The sequence below is a fragment of the Cyclopterus lumpus genome, chromosome 20 (assembly GCF_009769545.1).
Source record: "Cyclopterus lumpus isolate fCycLum1 chromosome 20, fCycLum1.pri, whole genome shotgun sequence".
NCBI lineage: Eukaryota > Metazoa > Chordata > Actinopteri > Perciformes > Cyclopteridae > Cyclopterus > Cyclopterus lumpus.
The window spans coordinates 9,608,057-9,626,292 of NC_046985.1; the positions used below are offsets into that span (position 1 = coordinate 9,608,057).

The 18,236-nt window shown below is 43.5% G+C and overlaps 1 protein-coding gene across 6 annotated transcripts in view; it reads right to left on the bottom strand.

Annotated features, from left to right (window-relative positions):
* Nucleotides 1–18,236, bottom strand: part of ncoa2 (nuclear receptor coactivator 2) — a 52,289-nt gene that overhangs the window by 8,941 nt on the left and 25,112 nt on the right. For 5 of the 6 annotated variants that reach the window (XM_034559829.1, XM_034559831.1, XM_034559827.1 and 2 more), the window contains exons 5-11: nucleotides 15,457–15,560; nucleotides 12,646–12,823; nucleotides 10,968–11,156; nucleotides 8,788–8,889; nucleotides 7,412–7,552; nucleotides 6,345–6,492; nucleotides 4,646–5,990 (exon numbers count right to left, since the gene is read on the bottom strand). In XM_034559829.1, coding sequence (XP_034415720.1) covers nucleotides 4,646–5,990; nucleotides 6,345–6,492; nucleotides 7,412–7,552; nucleotides 8,788–8,889; nucleotides 10,968–11,156; nucleotides 12,646–12,823; nucleotides 15,457–15,560 — 2,207 coding nt within the window. Of the gene's footprint in view, nucleotides 1–4,645; nucleotides 5,991–6,344; nucleotides 6,493–7,411; nucleotides 7,553–8,787; nucleotides 8,890–10,967; nucleotides 11,157–12,645; nucleotides 12,824–15,456; nucleotides 15,561–18,236 lie in introns of those variants that run through there. The other variant, XM_034559832.1, reaches the window with a different exon arrangement.

Genomic DNA, 18,236 nt, shown 5'->3' on the forward strand with positions numbered 1-18,236 from the left:
TATCAATGACACACCGGGGGCGTGGACAATATAACAGGAACACCTAAATAATGCAGTCCGATACAACACCTCAAACACCTACAGTAACAACAAATAAAAACAATCTGGCACAATTTTACCATAAGTGTAAAGTTATTGGCAACATTAATTGCAGCATTACTGTATTGAATTTAATTTTACGTAGACAAAAAAAAAAAAAACGTAGATGGCAGTCACAACTGAACAGAAACATCAACGTAGGTGATCATATTGCTTTTTAGAGAGAGGCCTAAGGGACTTTAGGTAAATAAGTTGCACTGGCTGTAACTGGCCAGGAGAGTGCAGCACATTTGGATTCACCCTGTCGTGACATACTGTACAGCAAGAAAACAGCACACCAGCCGCTGTTTCAATGTTGTACATTACTGCTCTAGACAATGACATGAATATGTTAGTCATGCACATGCTAATACAGATTACAGGGCTGACACAAATGCCTGAGAGAATGGATATCTTAAGTGGCCAAGGACTCACGACTGCATCTGCTTTATTGTAAGATGTAGGAGAGCTAGAGAGAGTAGCACAGTGAGGGGTGGGGGGTGGCAGTGGTGGGAGAGAGAAAAGCCCTAATGAGGTCAGGAATGATGTAATGCTCCTGTACGCTCTCAGCTTGCTCTTTTCCTCCTCCTCTTCAATTCTCTCTCCTCCCACTTTCTATTCTCTCATCTTCTCTAGTTGCTTTTACCCTTAATGGGTCCCATTTCTATCAATCCCTGTTACTCTCTTCGTTCAATGCATGTCACTGCATGCAGGGCAAATAATGCTCTTGTTTGCTGCATCTCAGTCTGGTTTACTGTATTTGGTTAAAACTGCAGGCCGAGTGACCCATCTGCAGATCATTAGTTACGTTATTGACGTTAGAAAGGTACTCTTTGTGGGAGAGCAGCTAAGGACACATACTGAGGATTACAAGATGCTGTTTGTTTAAGTGTATACCTCGTGCATATTGTAAAATCCTGTGTTTTTCACTTCAGAGATTATCTCCTTATTTATCCCCACAACTAGCACACCAATAAGCAGCATTAACTACTCATAAACATAAGTGAGAGAAACTTAACACTTTACTTTATTGGTCCTCTTTAATTGTTAACTGTTATCACCAACACTCAAGTAACAGGCACAATTTCATGTACTTTGACAAGGCTTCTCAGACTTCAAGTATGCGTGATACAAAGGGCACTCACTCTGTACAGTTGCATGCTTAAGAACAGCAGAGGCTGACTTTCTCACATCAGGACGCCGATGTAACTCCGTCAAATGTGTATTCTTACAGTTAGACTTAAATCCTTCAACTTAATAAAAAAAAACTCAAGTCTGTAAATCAGCACGTTGTAATGATGGGATACAACTTCCTGATCCCAACCTCACAAACAGTATGGGCCGAATGTCAATGTGGCCCAAAGGGCAGTAGGGACATTGTGCCTCTGACTCTGAACCTGGCCAATCAGGCTGCATAAAGCAGAACTGCAAATGGAAAAGTCATTTAAATCTGGAATTATGCCTTTTGTCAACAGAAACAATTTGACTAAAATCTATTCATGATGTGACTGAGATGAAATGGCGATTTCTAAATGGTTACTGCAATGTTAACAACACTCTTTTAAGTACTGCAATATTTGAAGGTTAACTACCATGTTGGGAGTACTTGCTACTTCTTTGTTGCCGGTATTTATAAAAGAGATTCATTGCTTATTTGCTTTAGGAATTACTTATTTGTGTGTGGTATCTTGGGGTTTTGAACTAGCAAAAGTTAAATCGAAAAGAACAGCAAATTAACTCATGTTGCAACACACTGTATGATTAGGCTTAATTGTGGGACTGGTAATACGAATGAAAAATTATTTTTAGTGGTCACATATTATATACAATAGCATGTTCTGATTTTTTTTCTGATGGCAGCGCCTGTCAATATTGAAATACTCGTCCCTCAGAAGACTTATGGCTGACCAGCTTTTGAAAACTCCTGACATGTAATGTACTAAAGGACCTGTGTGATGTCTGATACAGGATATTTGCATGTCAGCGAGCACTGAGTGCCAATGGAAATGATATGTTTGGCATGAAGTTTGACATTATAGAATTTCTTATAGAATCAAAGGAAGAACTGCAGTATTGAAAAACTACTGAAGGCCCTTTTAAAACAGAAGATCAGACTGTACTGGATGAGAAAAATTCAGTCAGTTAATTTCTTTGCCCACTTACTTATATTCAGGGTCAATGAGGAGCTGTAGCTATTGTGACCTACATCTGGCACTTTGTATGACCAAAATACTCAATAATGAGTTGAGCTGTAATATTTCCACATGCCAAAGCCATGCGCAACTCTGATTCTATTATCACTGATGACTCTTTTGAGTCGTAATACAGTGTAGATTAAAGAGAAAAATGAACTTAATTATTAATATGCATTATAAAAAGGATACTATTGTGGAAATGGGTTAAGCTTCAGTAGACGTAGTGGATGTTTACGTGACACTATCTGCGATAACCACGAGGACACTGCGCGCGCACACGCAGGCGCGCACACACACACACACACACACACACACACACACACACACACACACACACACACACACACACGCACACGCACACAAAACACAAATAATCCTGCGTCCCATAGGGCCATGGGACTAAATGACCATACCTATAGTTCCTTCAGCCATTAGCCGAGCCACTACTACGAAGCTCTGCCCTGATTTCTCATTTAGCTCTGCTCCAGCCATCAATAATTCAGCCCTCAAACAATCATGATGAGGAGGAAAGAGGAGGGAGGGAGAGGGGGAGAGGCAGCGATAAAGCAGTGGGTGAGGTTAGTGGAGAGAAGGATGAGTGGACTTTTTTAACTAGTACAGTCAGCTTTACCACATGGCCGAGCAGCAGTTCACCAGTAAGGAGCAGAAACCCACTCGCACACATTTAACGGCTCTAATGAAGTCATGGCTTAATTCACAGTTACCAAATGCCCTTCTTCTGGGCTGGAAACCACAATTAAAATAGACCGAGCCATCACAATCACCATTTGAAGCTCTACGCTTTTTAATCACCATCTTACTGTGAAACTCAGATTTCCTCAATTTCATTTGTACCATCAGCACAAGGGCAGAAAATAACCAATTGAATGTGCAATTTCTTCTTTGTTAAGAGTAGTAGCACACTGGCCAGTATCAATACGTACATATTAAACCTCTATTTCGCTCAATTTCTATTCCCCTCTTTTGTTTCTGGTACATTGCTTGTTCTACAAACACACCACTCCCCTCTATCGCCATGGTAGCAGAGAGGACATGCAGGAGCATATGGCTCATCATTTTCACTCTGCCTGCCGAGGCTGGGCTCTCCTGGGGGTATCTACACCTCTCTCATCTCTCCTTCTTTGTTCCGTTCAGCAGCTCTTACTATCCATCCAATCACCCTTTCTTCTTCTTCATATGTACCATGTGGACAAGCACATACTGTACATACACAACTATCACGCATAGCTTGTTGAGAGTCTGTACCACTGGCCTCTCTGTCTGCATGGGAAAACACTGTTCCCACACTGTCTCAATAGAAATTAGCCACAAAGAAGGTTGGGAACAATAAGAAAGCAACCCCTTTAACACCAACACACTGGTCTTTGAACACTTCTCCAGTTCATTTCTACAAGAAATTGAGCTTTTGTTTAACGTTTTCGAGATTCAAATGGCATGAATATCCCCCAGACTATGTATGGACTGGTCTAAGCAGAAGAACAAGAGAAATAGTGACAGCAAAGCATGCAAGAGTGTTCATGTTTTTTTGTGTAATTCTATGTAATTGTGTGGTTTGGTAGTGATGTGTGTGATAGAACTACATATTGCTAGACTCGTGTCCTGAACCTGTGTTTAGTAGAGCGCGTCACACACAGGTTTCCTGTATGAAAGGTTGAGCCTCACCAAACACTGGTTTTCTTTCCTGCATGAGAGAATCAGCATTCTGCAACACAGAACTTTTGAGTTTAACCAGCAACACTTTCCCTGCTCACTCCCCTTTACTCTTTCCTCCTCTTCTCTCTTTCAGCGCCAGACCTGACCCGAGCTCGCTGCCAAACCCGTGGATTCTGGCCAAACGCAACCAGGATCAAATGGCTGGAGAACCACAGGGACTCCTTCCAAATGTCACAGTTGTTTGAAGCTGGCGGATAGCTTCCCTCGGCTTGTGCTGCCAACGCATATGCAGTAAAAGGACCAGATGTGTTTATATATGTGAATAAAAAACATGACTGGTGTCTTAAGCGTATATGACAAGACTGTACATCTGAATGGGACTGTATATATGTCACAAATGCTGTCTGTCCGAGCTCTACACTGTCAGCCCGTTTGTGAGTTCAGCGGTAGCATCCTATGTGGACATGGGACTTGGAGCAGTCAACATCTGCTACCTAACCCAGATTAATGCTCAGACAGAGAGACGACACAAGTGGAGCAGTACAGTGAAAACAACGTTTTGTTTTGAGAAGGAGGTTACAATCATTCAAGGGGCAGCTCAAGTTCTTGCAACATTTCAAAGATGAAAATTAAGCAATAAACCAGCCATTTTTTAAACAAGACAGACACACAAGCAAGAGGTTTTAGTAAAAGCTAACCTGTTCAGCCCGGTCGTATCCCGTGTCTTGTTTCTCCGTCTTCACAAGAGGGTGTTTGCCTCCTTCGACCTTCACCTCCCCGGGCTCCAGTTTAGGTACCTTGTCCTTCAGTCCAGTGTCATCCTTATCCAGCAGGTAACGTAGCAGAGCATTGTCCTTCTTCTTAGGGCTCAAGGGCTCCTGCTTAAGAGACATTTCTGCCCCAGAAGCTGTACTACCAGCCCCCTGGGTTTGGTCTTGGCCCAGCTCTTTCCCTGTGGCCTCTGCAGTGAGTTTGGCCAGGTCTACTGGAGATGTACTGTTCTGGAGCAGTTGGTGGAGGATCTTGTGTTTTTCCTTAAGGGATGTGGCATGAGTGTTCCCTCCATTGAGGCCACCCCGGACCCCAGTCCCTGTCTGGTCTTTACCTTCACCTCCAGGAGACAGGGGCGTCTCCAGAGGCTCTGGCTTGGTGGTGAGCAGTTGCAGTAGCTTGGTGTGGCCCTTGTTGTCATGAAGACGATTGTGAGCTTCGTGGCCCTCAGGGGGCCCTTCCCTCTCCTCCTTGGGCTCAGCTAAGTTGCTCTCTGTCTGGCCCTGAGTGTGGCCCTGACCAACTTCTCCAAATGAGTCCCCTGTAACACCACCAGTACCACTGCCTCCTCCAAGTTTTGACATCAGATGAGTGTTCACCCCTGACCCTGGTGTGACCCCAGCTGGGGAGCCTATCTTTCGGTCAGGAGACCCTAGTGCGTGTGTATGAGGGGCCCCATGCCCGTGTCCTACACCGTGGCACTCACTTAGGGCCTGCAGAGCTGACAGAGAACTACTAGTGTAGCTGTTAGCATGGGTGCTAGCCGTGCTACTACTACCTGCACCTCCAGGCCCTCCACCACACATCCCCACCGGGGAGGGTGAGTGCAGGCCTCCTGCTACACGAGGGCTGCCTGCCCCCCCAGGACTACCTCGGTGCCTGGGAGACAGCATAGAGTTCTGTTGAGGTGGATGGGGTCCACCGGCTGGGCTGGGGCTAGCGCGAGAAGGACTGTTCATCCTCCAGTTGGGGCCCTGCTGGGGCGGTTGCATGCCCCCAGTGTGGTTATGGGGTGGGGGACAGCCAAAACGGTAGCCCTGCATATGGCCCCCCATGGCTGCTGGTTCTCTGGGACCAGCAGGGCCTGGAGAGGAAAAAGGCGTGCTGTTGCTGCTGATGGTAGTGTCTTGGCCCTGGGGCCCTGAACCTGGCAAACTGCCTGGGGTTGGAGGAGTCATGGAGGGCGTGGAGGAATTCATCGGTTTGGGAGCCATCCCTGTGGCCTGACTGCCAGGACCCATGTCCTGGGCCATTCCACATACTGTCTGCTCTCTAGAGGTTGAAAACAGACGCACAGAAAAAACAGCTGATTAGTTTAACAGTTTTCATGAGCAATAAAGTTCTGTAGACATGATTATTTATTCTGACCCTAATCTAACTAACTATCTAAATATGTATTTTTGAATACACTTACATTTATGTCTGATTTAATTGTGACCCCCTTTCCTGAGACCCATACCCCTAGCAAGCACAAATGTACACATTCAAGCTTGCATCACATCCACACAATACATGAAACCATCAGGTCGTGCTCCAGGGTGCCAACAGGCTAAAACATGTAAAGAAGTTCATGCCGCAGGTTTGCCTCTCTCTCTTCCTGACACAGGTGTAGGTAGTGAGACATACCTCTGAAGAATGTGCAGGGACATGTAGAGCTGGGGTTCATTGGTGGCGGGCGAGCGCACCAGTTTACTCTTGGTGTGGGCTGACACGATGGTTCCATCAGACAGGGAGAAACGGTAGATGGGGCTGAAGGCCTGGCCATGGCGGAGCACTAAGGACACATATGCACTTATATCAGTAGATGCCCGCACAAAACATTTCTCGACCGTTATCGGAATTTATGCTTTTCTAGTTGCCGACCTCTGATAATGTTACATTGTAAACAATCAATCCGTGGTTAAATTGACAGAAGGAGAGCTAGTTAACTATAGCATCACCGCTGACGGCTAACGGACAAAGGTTCCATTATGATGCATTCAGGCCCTGTTCAGTAAATATGATATGTATATATATTGGGAAAAGGTATATTATAACGTTATCATGACGTGGTCACATGTAATCTTGTCAAATGTAGTGTTGATGGGAAACTTGAATAAATCCAGTTGCTTGAAGGAGCTGTTTTCAAAACATAAATATATATTAGAGATGAATTATGACCTGTTTACAATACATAGCAGCTTATAATACATTAGTAAAACTATTAGACAAGATTTGTTTTAATCCATAAAAATACAATCTTTTATTTCCTATTCATTTTGAATTGTGTTTGGAAACAAACAGACACTATAGATGACTATAACTAAAAGTAAAAGTATAAAAATCATCAATTAGTATCGTCGGCAAAACAATGTGATAAGGGATTTGTAAAAGTTATATTCGCTACCTTTATTCTTTAGTTTTATGATCCGTCGCACCATTATTTCTCTGGATTGCCTATTTTGTATTTTTTAAATGGGGTTTTCAGTTTTCTTTTGAAAACAGCAATACAATGGTGATTGGATTAAAGGTCTCAAAGCAGCAGCCTTTGATTAACCATTAGCTTTGGTAAGAAGGGACTCATGGTTTGACCTGTGATCAAATCACCATTTGATACTAATGCAGTGGTCGGACAACAGCATCATCCAGACCAAAAGAAGCAACTATCAAAAGACATTAATTAAACAATATATTATTTGCATTAATGGCATTACCTTCCTGCTGATGTCTCTTGGCAAAAGACATCTCTCCATCGTTCTGTAGGTGGAACCTCTGGATGCAGCGCCTCACCAGGTCCTCCCAGCCCGGCTTCATGGACGCCCGCAGCAGACTGGTATCCAGGGACGTTATCTTACCTAAACACAGAGGACCGGATTAGAGAGGCCTTAGTCAGACATGGAAATAAGCATTTTGATACACTTCTACAGCCAAGCTGATGGGGATTCAATGTCTCTCTCAAACATAAACATGTAGAGCAGCTTGTTGAGGAGAATATGCTCTTCACTTGGACACTTTGCTCTGCGGTTTGATATTGATTGAAGAAATAATAAGGATTTACTCTATTTACCTTTTAATTACAACGTGTCTGTGCTAGTCTGTGCAACTGGAGAGAAAGTCCTGGCCACAAAAGATTAGATAGTATTTGTACATGTTTGCCTGGCAGTACAAACTGTATGCTCGCCATTTAGACACAACAGGTAGAAGGAGTCATTGTTTTAGTCACACTTCGGCTCAACTATCTTTAGAACTCAACAAATACATCCATGCTATGTGTAAACACAAGCACAAATACACACTCATATCAGTTTAATAGTTGTCCCTCACCGGTTTAAAATTTAAATGGCGGTAGCGATGCATTTAAGAGGGCTGACACGCAGCTACTTAAAGGACAGCCATAAAGACTGACTAAAGACTTATACAAATATTCATAACGGTAGCATTCTACAGCACAACACCATATCCAACAAGTTCATATTTTCAAAAGCGCCGGGAGTGAAAAGTCTTATTCTCAATCATATTTGATCCAGAACTGAACATCCTCAACAAACAGGCCAACAAATGTGGGCATGCATACAAGCCTAAAACAGTCTGGGTGGGGAAGTACAGTAAATTACTGTATGTCAGCAAGAGCAAGTAACTATGTGTCTGTGTTAGCCACACACAAATGGTACAAGCACATCAAACACACACGGACGAGTGTTCAGACAAGTACTTTACCTCCCAGAGTGCAGACAGAGATGGGAAGGCTGTTCAACTAAAGCCTTCTCCTAAGGGCCTTTACCAAAGATATAATAATCTTTAAATACCTAAACTGTAGTGTGAGGTGATTTATGAGCTGGTGAAATGGGATGAGGATGTGCCTGTGTAAAGGCACTATATACTTGTTTTGCAGTTTTATTCAAACAGCTGAAAGTGCTCTTCCAAATTGGTAATGGGAGACTATGGGATGTAAACTGGTCACTATGATTGGCATGACCCATTAGCTTTTACTGAACAGTGAATTTCTGTGGGCTGAGAAGATCTGGTTTTGTCGGCTGTAAAAATAATATATATTAGTTTGTAGTTCCCAAATGTGTGACTGGTTGAGTACCTTGCAGGTCTTGGCGTGTGGTGAAGCTCTCATGCGTGGGATGCATGGGTCTTTCCTTCATTGGCACCCTGCGAGCCACACAGATCAGGCATGACTGAAAGTCTGAAAAAAAGAGAGTAAGAGAGAAAAAGAGAACAGAGGGAACGTGTGGAGGAAAGATGATGTAGAGGATGTAACAAAGATGACAGGCCAGAGACAGAGGGGATGAAGGGGGATGGGAAGGGGGAGGAGAGGGGAGGATAGGGGCGTAAATGATCGAAACAGAGACAGGGAAAGAAAATGAAATGCATGTTATTCCCAGGCAGCATAATTAATACAGTTATTAATGAGCATAGGGATCAGGGCTCCGCTCCTTTCATGAGGAGGAGCAGCTATCGCTGGCAAGGGAAATGATGAAGTGTGACCTTTGAAGGTGTGTGTGTGTGTGTGTACTTGCATACGTGCGTACGTACATAATTGTGTGTGCGTGCGTGTTCGCATGCATGTGTCTCCGGCTAGTCTCACCTAAAGTGCCATCTCACACTGATGACACCTCCCCTGGCCCAACATTAAAGATTGCCATCGCTCAATCATAGCAGTTGCCTCTAACACACACACAGATGACACTGCCCAAGTCCAGGACTGGGGTGACCCCGAAAGGTCTGCCATCTAACTTTCCTGTGCCAGTAGTACCCTCCCCCCCCCCCATCCCACACATGTTTCTGGCAGAGAAATGCATGCCAGGGCTGATGCGCGCACACACACATTTCTCATTTTGACTTGTAAACAGAACCTCTTGGGTGGTCCGGCCCTTAGATCTGTGAATCTTTCTCAATTCTCTCGCTTTCCCTCTCCTTCCTTCCTCTGTCTGGACAAATTCCTGCAACCACTGATCCGGCCTTGCGTCTCTCTCACTCTCTCTCACACACACAACTCTGGCCTGGGTCCTTGTCAGTCTTTTTGCCAAAGTATGGCTGGCAAGCAGCTGGTGCACAAAAGAAGCCAGAGAGAGGGAAAGACAGGTTTAGACTCAGACTGAAACATTTGCATTTTCACTTATTGTTTTAATTATCCACTGAGTGATAGTTTGGCAGTGGGAATTTATGGTTGCTCATCAAAGCCACTAAGTAAAGAGGATTTAGGTAGTTCAGATGTTAAAATGTGGAATTGTTTTGAGAGCTTTACGTATGAAGGCTGAAGGCATGGTGCTGAACGTTTTTGGATAAAAGGACATTCACTTGTGATGGAAATGTACTCAAACTACAGGACCTCAAGTTCCAGTCTAAAGTCCAGTGACCTTTCACTGACTGATAACCGTTAGGAGCACAATATACATATTTTCAGACGAAAGATAAGCAGATGTTCATGCTAGCGGCCGCTGCAAACACAGCTTCTCTATTCTCACATATGCTCCAAAAACTGTTGATACTTTATGTTGAGACTTATTTGAAGGTTATCAAACGGCCGGTTTCCTACTGATGCGATAAAACCTTTCCTTGGAGTCATTTTCCTAGGTTTGTGAAGGATGTACATGAATTATAGATAGGCTTTAATGACAGCTGCCCAGCCTCTCGTCTCCCTTGTGTCACTTAACTTTTCATGGATGTAAGTTGAGTGGCACCAGAACTGCTCCTCATCGGTTGCTTTTTACATACAATGCCAGTTTTAAGACAAAATATGGCTAATTCTCAACGATATAAGCATAATGTAAATGGCTGCAACATGGATTTATATGTATAACCTATCCAATCAGCAGCAGTCACATGTTTATGTTTCTTACACCCAAGAAAGCCTCAGTTTTGTCCCAACATGAGCAATCAATTTGAACTATTTAAGAATTCTGATTCAGTCACCTTTCAATCAGCTTTCTATTGAATACTGCAGTCAGTCTGATGTTATGTAACGTCGAGATGAATTTGTTTTCTGAGTTTGTCATCGAGCTTGCTCTGCCAGTCTACTTGAGCCCCCCCCCCCCCCATTTTTGCAAAATCAAAAATAATAGTTTTGCCTTTAGTCTTTGCTGAATTTTTCTTGTGACTGACTGTGACTATACCTATCACAGGAATTGAGGTCATTTCAACACAGATCCCAAAACTATGCTTGACCAAGGTTGTCTTGAAGGGTAACTAATTGGGTTGAATGATCCTCTAACCATCTATCCACTCTCTTTTCCCACACCATCTCCCACTCTCGTTCCATACCGTCTCCTTCCTCCTTGATGGACTTGGGCTCCGAAACGGCGAAACACTGCATGGTCTCATATTTCTGCTGCTGAGGCTCGTGCTCGTGCAGCTCGTCCTGGTTGTCGCTGTGGGGATTGACCAGCATCCGGCAGTTGAATGTGTGACTGTTCCTCCTCGGACCCTCGCTGGACCATGGGACGCCATTCACTGCGGGGAAGGGGGGGGGGGGAGAGATTTACAATGTGGCCGACCTCCTGGAAATTTATTTGATACATTTTTACTGCAGCCAAAAATGAACAACAAAACGTGGAGCTGCGCCAAGCATTGCCAAGAGAGGCTACCACACTGCAAGTGAAAGACGTAATGAGAGCATGACAGAGAGAATGAAGGCAGAAATAGTGTAAAAAGGAGAGAGCAGTTGCTGGGTAGAGATCAGTCATAATGAGCAGTTGGAACCATGAGCCCTGTGCCATCTACCCACAGCCATGCATCACAGCCAGGCCTCCATATGCATGTCCTCTAAAACATCATTGCCAATCTTTCTTCTTCTTTCCAACACTTACACAGGCGCGAGCAAACACGCACACACACACACACACACACAAAAAGAAAAGATAAAGAGACATGTACAGTCACGCACACAACTCATTTAACTCTAGCAAACTCCATCTGGTTTGTGATCTCATTCAGTGCATTGATAATCTCCCAGTATCTGGGACACAGCCCACTGATCGTTTCCAGGGTACTCCGGTCTGTGCTTCTCTCCACCCAGATGGCTGGGCACTCAGACCTCAATCCCAAGCACCAGGAGAGAAAGGGGAGAAGGGACTTAGAAAGTGCTGCTGATGGGGTGCACTGACATACATTGCGATCACCTCTTACGTAGAGGAAATGGAAAAGGAATGGAGGTAGACATTAAAGAGGAGAGGAGACAGGGAAAAGAACAGGGCAAGACAGGAGGAGGAAACAAAAAGGCATATGAAAATAAATGGCCTGCTTTCATGAGATGAACAATGCTAGCATAAAGACAATGCTTTTCAGGGAGGCTAGGAAATAGGAAATCGAGAACATATAAATGGGAACTTGGAACGGGTGAGAATAACACACACAGAGAAGAGAAGGGGACGGAAGGGCATGAGATGAGATATAGGAAGGGAGGGATGCTGCTGACAGGGGAGAGAAGCCGAAAAAAGAAGTTAATTAGCTGAACAGGGAGGGAGGAAAAGAGAGGAGCGAGAGAAAATGTCTGGGCTGAGCATCAGCAACAGAGAAAATTAAGAACCTAAGTTATATGCGCAGTGTCAACCCTGTATATAACGCTTATGTAACACTTGGTATTATTCAGGTTTCCCACATCTTCTCCATAACATTTTAAGAAGTAAACATTTTAATTAAACTGACATCATGATGAAACCACCGCCAACTGTCTGGACAGAGATTAAAGAGAGGTGATGATGGTACAAGACAGAGGGAGCACACTAGCAAGAGATGATGCCAGGGTGCCAGGGTGTGAACAAGAGCCTGCTTGGGTACGAGTGACGCAACATGAGGACAGAGAGAGAGAGAGAGAGAGAGAGAGAGAGAGAGAGAGCGAGAGAGGTGGAACACAAGTGGCACAGTGAGACACAAACTGACAGGTGAAAAATAGACAGAGAGCAAAGCAAAGGCTGGCAGCGAAAATAAACGTGTGGCTAACCGAGGGATTTGGGCAGCAGGTTCTTGATGAACTCGGCATGATCCCCGACGTGCAGCACGCTGTAGACACTGGTGTTCATTAGCTCCTCCTGGTTGTAGCGCAGGTACTGGGTCACGTTTTCAGACACAAACACAATGTTACCCTCCATGTTCACCACAAAGAAGAAGCCGTCCAGGGCCTGGAAGAGTGAAGGAGAAAAAAAGAAAGATGTTCAGAGCAGGCAAGTTTGTTTATTGAATGTTCTACACCAACACAGAACAGATCTTTGACAGTGAAATGGAAGCAAAAGGAGGCGAATAAAACTATGTTTGACAACCTGTATTTCCCACTAATACTGGCTGATGACTATCTGCTATAACACTGCACCTAAGCAGGTTATTGAAAGCCTCACCCTACCATATGCATTTCTCCACTCGTAGTAAATTGGGATAATATTACTGTTCAAATTTGAAACTCTCACATTTAACACCACAAAATTTGGATTTACAAAAGATTTCCAGGGCTTCGTACATAGCCCAAATTCCAGATATAAAGAGAACTTCTGCAGACTCCCAGTGTATGTGTACCTTTGGCTGACCGTGGTCAAAAATAAACACGTCCTTAAAACTGGAGGGAAAACTTTTCAAGGAACCGTTTTTGATAATTCCCTTGTAAATCCTATCAAGTTGAGTAAATATGCAGCACATCTACATTGTGTTAAAAATTAGGCAATTGGTGCACTGTGTGCTGGGTACATCAATCACTCCTGCAGATGCTCAACGTCAGTGCGTCTGATAGAAAGCATGTGCCTGCAGAGATTGGAGGACGTGAAGGAGGAGCACTTAATTGAATGAATATAGCCCCAGGTTGGCCATTACACACAAGATGGTGTCAATTAGGCCATCAAATCACCCAGAGCCCTTAAAAGGGAATTCTGGTGGTTGTAAAGCTGTAAAATCTAGTGGCATGATAAGAGATAAGAGACTACTGCCAAGGTGTCTGCGCCTCGCCTCCGCTTAAATAATCATGACACACACACAAAGTTTACATTACATTATTTATGTTTTTCTTTTAGTGTGTAAATTAACTATTTTTATAATATGCTGCATAAAATAATAATAATAACAATCAACTAGCGGGCTCAATTTTGGGGTGTAACAAAGTCATACATCGCATGTTGCACATTACAACATTGGAAGTTTTCCCTTGCCAGCATTAACACAGCACAGCTGAAAATAGACATAGGGAGATCTCATCTATCACGGCATGAAGTGGATACAAAATGCAACATGGTTGTTGTGCAAGTCCACCCGTGTGAAGAAAGGCCATGTAGTGGACAAGTAGGGCAAACAAACATAACAAACACTCTTTAGTGCCAACTCCTGCCTTCTTCCATTGGCTCTTGAATAACGTTGTTAGCCAATACCTTCATTTATAATGCCCTGATTAAATAAATATACACTATGGAGGTGACTAAAGCTCATACAAATGAATACACTCTAAATAAATACACTACGGGGCATCGTAGTTAACATGCTGCATTTTACTCGCAGCCTATTGTCCTGATGTATGATTCTATACTGCTTAACCTCCTCAACAATGTACAGTATGAATTGTCATGTCGTAGGGAATAGGGTCTGGTCTACTCCCTTCTCCGCTCTGGGTGTTAGTGTTATTTATGATATGATATTGGTGCTTTGCAAACCGGATCTCTTTTCACATCAATTCTTGCCATTTTCCGCATGACACAGCACAACCGTACAAATAACATTTGCCCAATTTGAGTATTTATTCGTATGTATTTTCAAGGCAAAGTTCTCATACAATTACTTAAATCTTTAACAGAGTGGCTTCATTCACTTAAGCTTCTTTTGTGAAAAGACCAAAAGAGGTTTCTAAAGAAACTCTCACAGTAAGACATCAAAAACACACCGAGCCCTTGTCTCTTCTATTTTTTAAAATGTCACCACGCCACTCAACAGCAACCACACGGAGCAATCTCCCAGGAATGTAAAGTACATGCCAAAGCAGTCATGTGACAGAACAGGACCTGCTCCCAGAGAGTTAAAACAACAGCATAGTAACGGGTTTTTTTCACGGATTTCTCCATCTTCCTGCGCTCGCATGAGAGCGGGCAGCAGAAAGCCTTGGAAGAGGGTCATGGGGCACGCGTGTATGTCGTGCCGACAGCCAATCTCCTCAGAGCATCCTTTAATGAGCCCGGGCTGGCGGACGAGGACATGGCCAGAGAAGAGCCGGTGTGAATGACCGATCGCTGTGTTTTGGGGCTGCTGACAGATGGGAAAGCATGCAGGCTGCACCGGGCTATATTTAGCCACAAGTTAGTATGTCGATTCAGTGACGCTGGACCAGGAGAGCTATAAATATTCCATGACAGGACAGATCTGGAGGCAAATGAAGAAAAGATGGGAGAGCGAGAGAAAAGAAACTGAACAAGTGAGAAAGAGAAAGGGAGGGAGGAAGTGAGTGAGAGGGGAGGCTCAATGAACTGATTCATTCGCTAGGCTCTTGCTTTCTTTCCCATTATACGTAAGCACTTCAGTGGCCCTCTACGGGACAACGAGGCCATTGCTCTGCCTGGTGATTTACAGCCAATCCGGGAGCAGATGCAAGATGCTGGCAGCATTTACGCCACGCAGCTACACTCACACACAACCACTACTGAGTGTGACCCATTTGGGATTGTTCTCTTTGGATAGAACTCCTCATTATATACTGATCTTGGTTTAAAGAGAGTAAAGAGGAGAGTATACCCTACGCAAGTGTACAGTGTTTGGTTTCTTGATATGACACAATAAAAAGAAGACCCACCTCCAGCATCATTGGTCCCAAGGCATCTTTGTCAATCACACTTTGGCCTGTTGATGAGACATCAGCCTTCTGTACTTCCTCCTCATTTGCTGCTGCAGCTTTTTCTGGTGACAGGAAAGTCAATGACAAAAGGTTAGAGGGAAAAAAAAACAAGAAACTCATGAGAACTTGGATCTTAAATTTCATGAATTTGACAAACTTCCCCTGTAGTTATTCTAGGCGATTACATTCTGTTGTTATGGGGAACACAACTGCATCACAAAACATGACCCCAAAAAAATGCAGGTCAAAAATGAGAGAAACAAATTTTGCTTCGCTCTGACATTGACCCACATACTTCAAAGAGGTCACTTGTTGTTCAAGACTTTGAACCATTATCTTTCAGGCTACAAAAGCAAACACATTTTGTCCCATTGTCAAAACATGTTGCTACGGCTTAATACCAAGCAGTGAGCAGAGTGAAAGGTTATTGTAAAGGACTGTGTCAGAGCACGCAGCTGCCACACTGGTGGCAGCCACTGGATGGATTGCATTGTCACGTCCAAAAAGAAAAGCTATTATGGAGACAGTGACAGTGTGTAAACAGCTCCCAATAGAGTAGCAAGTTGTTACTATGTGGTCAAGCGGCAGAGGCTAACCCAAAGAGTTGACCAAAACCCCTTTTACAATTTTAGATAAAAATAAAGAACTTCCCTTGAAGAATAAAAACAACAGAATAGTATGATTTATTCTTTTAAGATACCGTGACAATAAACTCACTGGTTTAAATCTTAAAGCTGGTCTGATATTTTAGCACAGCAATTTGAGCAGAGATCTAAGATAGTGATTTTAGAGGGTCATAAACTATAAAGTATTTTAAGAGTCTTCATTTTGAACTGTTCCTGCAGAACCACCTATAACTTAGAAACACCCTTCAACATTGATACTCTTTAGCCATGGACTGCCTTTCTCAAATAACTTAGAGCTGGCAGTGTCTGCTTGTGACCACATACTCCCATTGGATTTCCAAGTATGTACACAGAGAGCATGACTTGTTGCATACAGGTACTTATGGTCTATAATTTTACCAAAACTAGACCATGACTACTTGCTTCACAATGAACATAGTTTATTGTGCTGTGGACTCAAAAGGTGTTGCTACAAACCTTTTAATGTAATTATTGTGGCGGGTTTACTTCGGAGTGAAAATCAGAGTATCCTATAAGCTCCTGTACCTGCACTATGGTGCATTTCTCCATGTGAGTGATTGGGTTAATAACCATGCAGAGCAGCCTTATGTTCAGAGCGTAGGCTGCCCTACTTTTGGAGATGATGATGAGAGGCGGAATATGAGTGGACTGTTGGGGGGACACATTTAACTGTCGCACCATGCCAAGAAGAGGGCTGACCATATGGTGAGAGAATGTTGTGGTGAAAAGCAAACAAAAATCATGTCCTCCTTTCTTTTCTTTTTTTTGAGGGTGTGCTCATGCAACACCGCACAGACCCACATTTATCTCTTTCAGCATTAATGATGTGTGCATCAGCAGGACCTCTCCAGGCCCAGCGGGGCCCAGTATACCAGCACAGCTGCCCTGGGTACAGACCCATCACTCAATGGCAGTGCAGTCCTCACTGTCCATCTCCAGAACTGAGCCACAGATAGAGTTTTTTTCTTTTTAATCAGGGTTGTGTCTTCAACATAATCTATAACTGCCAAGATATTTACCATATACTCTATTCTTTTCTCTCTTATTTAAGATAGTAGGGTATTTTGACAAGTTTCAAGTATGATGAATACAAATAATGTACTTAACTATCTACTAGCTGAAGCTCAGCAGCTACTGTATATGTCAGCATCCAGCCTATTAAGCAATTAAGTGTGTCCCATATTTTATACGCTCCATAAAGATATCATAACTCATCAACATATTGTCTATTAAGAAACAACAAGATCAAAACAGAAAAAAAGTTACGCCTATGCTGAGCACACAACTCCACCCTGATTCAATTAGGGAAAATGTGTGTAGACAGCATGAGAGGAACAAACAGGGGTAAATTAACAGCTTTCAGTAGGAGGCCACTCTTTTAAAAGTCCATCATAGCAGCATTGCACGTCTCTGCAGGGCTGTGACACCCATCAGTGAGAATTTAATTTATCAAATCACATTTGTGTTATTTAATACATTCAGTACTGTCATCATAAACTGAGAATATCGTTCACACAGTAATGATGCTCTCAGGGGGGGAAACAATAACAAGCCTATAGAAAGAGAAATTGTGCGCTCCAAACAATACTAAACAGATGGCAGATGATGTGCAATGAAAAGAACACATGGTGGTGTTGAAATGATGTAACAGACTTTGAGCAGGAAGACATCTACATGAACTTTCAGTGCATCCCTGGCTCAAGTGCAACAAGAAAAAAGAAAAAAGAAAAGGCTGCTTAAATTGATGCCCCTCTGAACCATGTAAGATGAGGAGAAGCTCTCTGTTGCTGCAGCAGAAAAGCAAGGACTCTTTAGGCCTTCCCCTCTGAGGTTGCTGTACAAACACACTCATGCCTTTAGACACAGCCAGGGGATGTTACTCTAGCCGAGTGTAAAAAAAACCTGAGAGTGAGGAAAGGAAAGGGAGGGAGGGATGAAGTATGAAATAAGACAGTAGAGTGGGGGAGGGACAGTCAGACGGTAGCTAGAGTTTGTGTGTGATTTTTTGCATCACATTGCTCACCATTACATAACGCTTGGCTCTGTGAGTCACATAAAACAAGTTGACATCATCAGTTGGTCTGATTCATT